At 41.5% G+C, this 9,503-nt stretch overlaps 1 protein-coding gene across 1 annotated transcript in view; it reads left to right on the forward strand.

Annotated features, from left to right (window-relative positions):
* Positions 1-774: 774 nt before the first annotated feature.
* The window catches only part of slc38a2 (solute carrier family 38 member 2), a gene marked incomplete in the record, with an annotated part of 59,231 nt that continues 50,502 nt past the window's right edge, over positions 775-9,503 (forward strand). The window contains 15 exon segments of the mRNA XM_005942919.3: positions 775-1,139; positions 2,356-2,460; positions 2,579-2,657; positions 2,757-2,872; positions 4,461-4,534; positions 4,626-4,718; positions 5,049-5,124; positions 6,483-6,565; positions 6,752-6,810; positions 7,110-7,259; positions 7,357-7,436; positions 7,558-7,658; positions 8,917-9,041; positions 9,142-9,286; positions 9,380-9,477. Of these exon segments, the coding sequence (XP_005942981.2) occupies positions 2,363-2,460; positions 2,579-2,657; positions 2,757-2,872; positions 4,461-4,534; positions 4,626-4,718; positions 5,049-5,124; positions 6,483-6,565; positions 6,752-6,810; positions 7,110-7,259; positions 7,357-7,436; positions 7,558-7,658; positions 8,917-9,041; positions 9,142-9,286; positions 9,380-9,477 (1,377 nt within the window).

Here is a 9,503-nt window from a genome sequence, read left to right on the forward strand (position 1 = left end):
AATTATTTGGTTGTGTCCAAGCGATACGTTAGTCCTGAATCTGTTACAGCAAATGAGAGAAGAATAAAGTCCGTTCTTTTATTGTCACACACACACACACACACACACACACACACACACACACACACACACACACCTGACCTGACAAGATGAGCCAGCAGCGTGAATAAGGATCAGGATGACCGTCACATGATGGCGTTTGTGCGTAATCTCCTTCAGACGGGGAGGTCTGCTTTGAAGCTCCGGCACATCCTGATCTAGACCGACACTCTGGCCCTCAGAGTGCACTCTGAGTCTTCACTTTACCTTAATTTAAGAAAAGAAAAAAAAAGGAAAAAGCGTTTAACTAGCTTCACAGTGTATCTGTGGGGTTCAGCGAGGCCAAGTTCTGCTTTCAAAACACAGCAATCCTAATCGCACAAAAAAGCCATGAGAGAGTTCCAGCGTAGAGCTACTTGAGAGTAAAAATAAAATAAAATAAAAGTAATGAGAACGTTTAAACGGAAAATTCTGAACTGATATATATGTTACTATAAAAAATAAAGTAAAGCCTAGTTATCCACGGATTTAGACATTTGTGTGTGTTATGTAGCACTGGTGTAGTGTTTATGTGGTTTGATTATTGTAAATGTATCAGAGAGCGCCCGTGGTTTTCAAGCGAGGGAAAGTCAATCTGTTTGTACACAAACCACGTCACTGTGCGTAAAAGGTCTCCACCCTCTTCCTCCCTCTTTGCTGGTTTGGGCTGATGCAATGTGGCATCTATAAAAGGAAGAGCCCTCGCCCCTTTTTTCTAGCAGAACTGGGTTTTCTCTCCGAGCGCGCCGCATTTCTTGGACTTTGATTCAAATAGTCAATACATCGAAATTCTTTTCGCGTTTTTGCTTCGGTTTATTTATCTTTTTGCTCCTTGGCCTGTTTCTGATTCTGCTTTTTAAAGTCAGATCTGGTCTACTAGTAGGTCCATTCATTCATTCATTCAAAATTTCAGTCTTTATAAATATATATACATATATATATATTTTAAAGAAAAAACCCTAGTCTTCTCAAGGATCAGCTGATTTTTATAAAGAAATCGTCTGGACGTTTTTTTCTTCTTACTGAAAGGATCTTCAGGCATCCTAAGACATCTTCAAAAGGTAAGAATGTCGACATTCTCGTTTACCGTCAGAGGGAAAATTGGCGGATGTGGGCGGAACAGTATTTGAAATTTAAAAAAATCAAATCTTTACAAGTTTTAACACACTGCACAGTTTCTGATTGCACATTATTACAGCATTTTATGTCTTTACCTTTTTATTTTTAATGCGAGGTATTTTTCTTTAATTAAAAATCGTCTGTTATCGGGTGTTAAAAGCTAATCAGTGTGAAACAGAATGATTTCCTGTCACAGTACACAGTACATGTGCAGATCTCTCACTAAAGACTCATAACATGTCATTGTCTGAGAATCCCGAGGCGTTTTCTCTTATTAGGTCAGCCCTGATCCAAATAAATGAATAATGGAGTGTCCGCTTGACAGTGATGCTGCAGTGCTGGGCATGTATTAGGACACGGGCTTTTTACTGCCACACAGATCACAAAACACACACAGTGCGAAATGGAACACATAGAAAAGTGTCTCTTGTGTGTAATCTGAAAAGGCTCTAAAGATAACCCTGCGCCTGAGCCACGGCCGCTGCGCAAAATGGGAGAGCCATGCCCATAAAGGGACAACACGTGTCATTGTTTCCAGTGGAGCCGGTCGGGTCATGGGAATAATGGCATTAAATGGCTCTGACCATTTAATGCCATTGTGGCTCTGTTTGGATCTTCATGTGCGTAAAAGTCATCCAAGAAGGTTATTTTACTATATGCCCGATTTAGACAGCTATGTCTGATTGTCACCTCGTTTTTGTTTCATTGGCAGTTTCTAAAATGGGATGTTTCAAGAAAAAGGAAAGTGAAAAGTCCAGATTTTAAGACGATTTTTGAGGGGGAAATGTGCGCAAAGTGTCACATTTGTCCGCGTGTACTGCGGCTTTTTTCTTTTGTATGTGTGTGTGCCATTCAGTATCTATGGAAGAGTTGGGGTGATGCCGGTCTGGTATTTTTCCACTGCCGGTGCGTCACCCCTCCTCCCTCCTCTCTTCTTCCTCGTCTGACTCCGCCGTAGCTAAAGCATTGTCACGTGGTCTCAGATTCCTGAGTAACGCTGCGGTGGAGCCACTATAATATTGATTATTCTCAAGGCAGCGTGAACGCGCACAGCTAGAAATGGGGGGAAAAGACTGAGGAACTGACGCAGTATACAGAAATATAAGAAATACAGTTAATTAACAGTTAAAACAACTTTTTTTAATTTATTTTTTTTAGCTTTAAAATGCCCGAGATGAGAGATTTCAACAATGTTCCAGAAGATGACAGCAGCAGCTCAAACAGCAGTGAATACCCATGCCCAAAGAAGGTGCCACTGGATGGGTAAGGCTCACTTCACACACACTATAGTGAAAAATATATACTTAAGAACTGAAAACTGCACACGGTATAAACCACACTTCACAAAAATAACTCTTGATTCTTCTCTTTTCTTTTAAAGCCAATACCCCGATTTTGACGCAGAGTGCCAAAACTTCCTCCCTGAACACACGGGCAAGAAGAAGTATGCTACTGAATCTGTAAGAGCTTCTCTTTTTCCTCCAGCACATTTATCTTTCTCCTTTAACCAGTGATGTGATGTCTCATCTTGTCCTAACCGTCCTGCGTCTTTTCCACAGCACCAGGGTAGTGCCTCCTTTGGCATGTCCGTCTTCAACCTGGGCAACGCCATCATGGGCAGTGGCATCCTGGGTCTGTCCTTTGCCATGGCCAACACTGGCATCGCCCTGTTTGTGTAAGCATCTATTACTTACGTCTGTCCAATGCAAAGAGGCAAAAGGAAACAAACAAAGAAACTCCTTAAGCTAACACCAGAGTCAAGAGGTTAAGATGTAAAGAAAACCAAATAAGCATGACTCAAAACTGGTGTGTTTTTATTTCATAATCCGCATTCGGCTCAGATGAGCACGGGCAGGTATGGCTTTGTCTGTTGCATTGGTGTGACAGCTTGTGATGTATAGCATCTCATTGAATCTCTGCACGACGACTTTTCGCCGCCAGCAGAGTGTTTATGTGTCCTTTATGCAACTGCTCGACCCTGAGAGTCAGGGTTGAAAGTTTACAATTGTTCAAATGTTGCTCAGCTGAAGTACCAGCAATCTTGAGATTTTTTTTAAAGTGCATCTCATTGTGAGTGATAGTGCCCCCTGCTGGTTATTCAGCACATTATTTGTGTGTGTGTGGAAACACTGAAGCCACCTTGCATCAGCCGCGTGCTGCATTTCTTAATTTTTTCTTTTTAGCCCTCCGTTTCTCACTCACGCTGGCAGCATCTGCTGGAACTTTTCACAATCAGTCTGTCAGCAACCAATTGAAAGAAATCAGATTATTGGGTCCAAAAAAAAAATCTAATATTTTTTTGAGTCCACTCGCAGTATTCGACATCTCTGGGAGTCAGAAACAAAAGGGAGTGGCAGGAAAAGCAGCTAAGTCGAGGTAATCCTGCTGCTCCACGCACGAATTACGTAAATGGAGAGATAATGTACGCTTGCAGGAGATCATGAATGGAGCTGCAGCTGGCCAGTCTGATCCCTGCATCTGCAGGAAGCTGGGGATTACAAACACCTGATGGCTCCTACCCAGCTGACAAACCTTGCTACCTGCTCCTTATGTCTCTGTGTTTATATGCTGAAGTACTGTCTGGTGCTAGTAAAGCAGATCAAGCCTTTGCAAACTAAGATGAGACAGAATAAGGACGTCATAGACAGACGAGCAGCCACCAAAGCAGCTGGACACACAGCTGAACATTGCGTTTATCAAAGACAAGTCTCAGAAGGCCAAGAGATTTACTTTCATCTGAACTATTAATAACGCCGAGTGTACAGTGCTGCCTCTGCAGCATCCCAGGGGCAGGGAAACCTTTCGTCCTTTGGATTCCTGCTGATGCTGCTTGTGACTCAAAGAACTTAGAGTTCTGGGTTTGTTTTTGACAAGGCAGATTGCAAACTTGCACACGCTCGGGTCTCGAAGGAAACACTAAAGGTACTGACACTTTGCTCTTGGAGCAGAAATCATCCTAATGGCAAATTCTCCCAAAACACACGAGATCTGAGCCATCACAAGAGAGAAGGGATGTGAGACATGATCAGTAGACTGCACAGCAATATGTGACCTTCACGTCAGCCAAATGTCAATGTGTTTGTTCACCAGTCAGGAAAATACATTTGTCATTCAACTGGCCTTCAAAGGCCCATGTTCAGCACTTCAGCCTTGATCAGAACATTTCATCATTGATTTTTCTGCTTTTCTTTTTTTTAAATCTCCTAATTATATCAAGGTCGCAGGTAAACATACAGCTAAAGCTCTCCCTTGTCTGTTTACAGGATTCTTCTTGCGTCTGTCGCCATCTTCTCCTTGTATTCTGTGCACTTGTTGCTGAAGACGGCCAATGAAGGGGGTAAGTCTATCAGACAAACATCCCCAAATGCCAAGTGTGTATTTTTTAAAAAATACTTTTGTTCTAAATCCACAATTCTTTGTGTCTTTAGGCGCACTGGTGTACGAGCAGTTGGGTTACAAAGCCTTCGGGACACCGGGGAAACTCGCAGCCTCCCTCTCCATCACCATGCAGAACATTGGAGGTAAGAAAAATGAATGTTACGTAACTGTAATAGATCCAACATGTGCTCACTCAGAAAGCTAAAACACTGCTCCTCTGTGTCTGCAATGAGAGCATGGAGGGGGGAAGGCACGGGGGGAAACCTTGGTTGATGGAAACCAGCTTGTTTTGTTTGTTTTTGTAGCTTCCAGTAAAACCTTGAGTCATTTTACAAGCATCTGGGCCCCTTGCCAAATATTAGAGATCATTATTTTTATGGCAGAGTTTCCTCCTTTTCTTTTTTCTCCCTCAGTTTTACAGGAAAATGTGCTAACTGGTGTTGTTGTTGTTTTTCTGTTTTTTTCCCCAACAGCCATGTCGAGCTACCTCTACATCGTGAAATACGAGCTGCCCACTGTTATAAAAGCTTTCACAGGAGCCAACGACGAGTGAGTGACTTTGATATTTTAGCAGCTTCCACACACAAACGCAGGTCTGGAAAAGTTAGAAATGACTGCATGTCTGTGCGCACCGCTCCAACAGACACAGCGCCTCAAACTGGCCGACATGACCTCTTTAAATGCACCGTGTGGTGTTTTCTTGTAAAGAAACATAAGCTGTGTTTACATGAAGAGGGGAAAGTCATACAAACACTGCTGGATGGCTCCACTAGCAGCTAAACGCTCTGCTTGGTGGCTTTGAATTTTCAAGCTTTATAGTAATACTAGCCATTTCTTTCTTTTTCATGTTTCACTGCTTTATTTCACCTAACACAGGAAACACTGCTGAAACTGGCGCATTACTTATATGAATATTTTTAACAAATCAAATAATGAACCTGGGGGTTGTAGACTTATTTCCAAGAAATCCAAGGATAAATCAGTCAAGCTGGCCTCTGTCCAAGGAACATCTGATTCGATTTTGGTAGTGGTTCAGGTCAGACCACCAGACCATTTGTCGTGCAGCCAAAGATGTAGACTAAATGTCAATACAGCATGGTTTACTCGCCCCAATAGGAATGTTTGCTGGTTGCACTAGGACTACAAAAGGGAGGTGTTGGTGAAAAAAATAAATTCCTAGAAGGAATGAAAGAGAACCGGAATGCCCGAAAGAAGCACTCGAGGTGGACATGTTAAGCAAAATGGCTGCCAGTTGTTTTTCAAGTGCTGAGTGTCGGGGAAGGTGAAGCAGCGGCTTTGTCGCTCTGCTTGGAGCACAGGCTGTGTAGGAGGACTGTCTGGCTGTTTTTAAATGGACGGACAGTGTTCTGTCTTTCTGAGCGGCTCTTTCAAAGAGCCCTTTTAGAAAATGCAGCTGGTGCCGCACAGAGATGGAGCGCGGGATGATCTCACCACCACCCGGCTTCGAGTTTAAAAAATTGATGTAGTTTGCTCTCCTCTGTGCCGCTTTGTTACATCTATTTTTGTAAGCTATGCAGTCATGCTTGCGGAGGCCAGTTCTTGTCAGCTAGTGCGCAGAGGCTGAGAGGTTTGATCAGCCCTAAAAGCTGCAGAGGATTTCACAGGAAAGTAGATTCAGCGTGCTGCTTTCGGCATCACGGAGCTAATTAAATTACTTCTGGTCCTGGTTCATCAGTTTGTAATAAGATCAAAGCTTCTTAATATGCAAGATATACACAAGAAAGATGATAAAACTAACAAAAAATTCAAACTCATTGACAGTAGATTTCACAGTAGAACACTGCAAAACAACCTGTGTTGCCCCTTTAACACGGCTACAGAAATCTTTACCTATTCATTGGTGATCTCCATTAGCTAACACTGACATGCTCTGTCTTGTATTTCAGTCAATGGTACATCAACGGTGACTACCTGGTGTTGCTGGTTAGTGTTGGCATTATCCTGCCCCTGTCGCTGCTAAAGAACTTAGGTAAGGAAAGTGTGTGTGTTTTGTGGGTGGGTGCTGCGAGTCAGATGCATTTCTGAACAGGGTTGGGTTCAAAGTCAGTGACGCACTTGCACGCGTCCAAGGTTTCAAAAGCTTTAAAATCTTAATAGTGTAGCGTGACGTGATAGAGGAGGGCATCGCTAATGATTGTGTTTTTCACTCTTTCAGGTTACCTTGGTTACACAAGTGGTCTGTCACTGCTGTGCATGGTCTTTTTTCTGATTGTGGTGAGTATGACACACCTTTCCTCATTCCTCATGTTAGCGCATCACCGCACATCCTTTACGCACATCCTTTGGCCTGTTCTTGTTTTGCCAATTGAGTTTCAGTCTTCCAGTGAAATCCCTTCCTCCTACACAACAGAGCGGGATTCCTTTGTTTTAAAAAATGTAGTCAAATGAATTCATTTAATAGTGGAACAGGACAGCACAACAACAGTCAAGTCTTTGTTTCTGATCATGCTGTAAATGTGGTTTTAATGAACCTTTGGAGCTAAAATGGGAAATTTGCTCTCTGCTCCTTCAAGGTGATCATCAAAAAGTTCCAGATCCCATGCCCTCTCCCTGATATTCACGACAACTCGACTCATTCGTTGAACATCTCACACAGCTTACACAGCGACAATACTTCTGACGAGGACACCTGCAAGCCAAAATACTTTATCGTCAACTCACAGGTAAAGACTTAGAACATCTGTAGAACTGAAATAAACCATAATGAAATCATTTCTACTTTTTAGACGTTAGTTTAATGAATTTTTTTTACCTCCCTAGACTGTTTATGCTGTCCCTATTATTACCTTCGCCTTTGTGTGCCACCCTGCCATCCTGCCCATGTACGACGAGCTCAAAGAGTGAGTATACACTGCCGTCTTTTTAAATTTCCCTGACATATAAAACACAATTTACAACTTTTTTACAGTGATTTTTGTCTGCTGTCTAAATAAAACATGTCTTCAACTCTCTGCTGAACAGCCGTTCCCGCAAGAAGATGCAGAATGTCGCCAATGTTTCTTTCCTGGCTATGTTCATCATGTACCTGCTGGCTGCCCTTTTTGGATACCTGACTTTTAACCGTAAGTCAAGACAGTAAAAATGTAAATATGTACACAAATTTTTTTACGTGGGGAAAAAATGTAACTAAATTTAGTTTCTTGACGCAGTTAATGTCAACACACACCTATACCAGTTCACAAGAAGTTATACGAAATGTTAAATGAGCTCTGTCATCTAAGGTTAAGCGAGAAACTTTCAGGAACAGTAGTTATGCAAGACTGTGAAAAAACCCACCTGATGCCACTGAGCAGTGTGCTAGCATGTTTGTGTTCCCGCGCGTCATGACAAAAACAACTGATAGACCACCAAGAAATGTTCCTGGAACTTACCAGCAGTTATACAAGAGAGTGATAGTGAAAACTGTGACAGTGTGGCGTGCCCCCCCCCCCCCAGTTTGTAGTCGGAATGAGTCGACATTGCGAAATGAGATTTGTTTTACCTACTTAAATACTCCTAAAACAACATAGAAGTCGCCAAAGAATTTAGGTGGTTTGTGGCCGTAAAACTGCTGCTTAAATATACATCTAACAAAAAAAATGCTTTTTTGTTCTAGTAAAACACTTATTTTACATTAAAATATCATAACAGGGTGTTAAAAATGAAACAAAATGTTTTTGTTGCTGTGCATGCTAATTTCAACCTGCAAACCTTTGTAAAACCACAAGGCTTAGCAAACCATTGTTTCAGTTAGCTTAGCTAAATTTTAAATGAGGAAAATTTAAAAAATCTGAATAAGCACACAGCTTAAGGCAAAGGAAAATGTAAAAACTAGACCCCAAAAAACAGAGTCAAAACATGTTTGCTTTTTTCATTAGGTGGTTAGCTTAGCTCGATCCAGAGACGTCTCTGAAGCGCTAGCATTTTTCTCATTATTATTTTACTATTTATGTAGTACAGATTCTTAAAAATATAAAATATAAAAATATAATATAGCCAAATTACTATACTAAGATAAGCTAATTAGCAGCTACTCCCACCTTTACACTGATTGCAAAGATATGAAAGCGGAATTTAGCTTGTCATGAAGCTAATTTTTATGCTATTAATCCTAATGGCACATATACACATATAAATATGGGTGATATAATATATAAGGTTTTACTTACTTTGCGTTTATAGAACTTCATAATAAAAAATCTTTGACTAACAATGCAAATTAAATTTTTTTCTAAAATTAAATTTATAAAATGGTATCAGGTTCTAACCATTAGTTATCTAGATGAGTAGATGACTTTAACCCTGACTTAAGTGGAGGACATCTGTTGTCTTTGTCTATAGAGCACGTGGGAGATGAGCTGCTGCATACCTACACCAAAGTGTACAAGTTTGATGTGCTCCTGTTGATTGTCCGTCTGGCCGTGCTGACCGCCGTCACCCTTACTGTCCCTGTTGTCCTCTTCCCTGTAAGTTTGAAAAAAAAATGTCACAGAGATTCTAAAATATGAATTACTACAAATAATAGGTCGTGTGGAATAACCTCCCTGTGTCTTTCTCATTGTGCAGATTCGTACCACTGTCAACCACCTCCTGTGCCCTTCTAAGGGATTCAGCTGGGTTCGTCACACTACCATCACTGTGTTCTTGCTGGCTGGCACAAATGCCCTGGTTATTTTCGTTCCCACCATCAGGGACATCTTTGGCTTTATAGGTATGTGTCTGCATACAAGATACTGTAATAACATCTTAGCAACAGTAAAAGAAAGGATTGTGACTAAAATGCCAAATGTCTTTACTCTGTCAGGAGCTTCTGCTGCTGCCATGCTCATCTTCATCCTGCCTTCAGCTTTCTACATCAGACTGGTCAAGAAAGAGTCCATGAAGTCTAGGCAAAAGATCGGGGTAAGATGGAGTTCGATGAAATGAAC

The sequence above is a fragment of the Haplochromis burtoni genome, unplaced genomic scaffold, assembly GCF_018398535.1.
Source record: "Haplochromis burtoni strain Fernald_Lab_line unplaced genomic scaffold, NCSU_Asbu1 Contig_178, whole genome shotgun sequence".
Lineage (NCBI taxonomy): Eukaryota > Metazoa > Chordata > Actinopteri > Cichliformes > Cichlidae > Haplochromis > Haplochromis burtoni.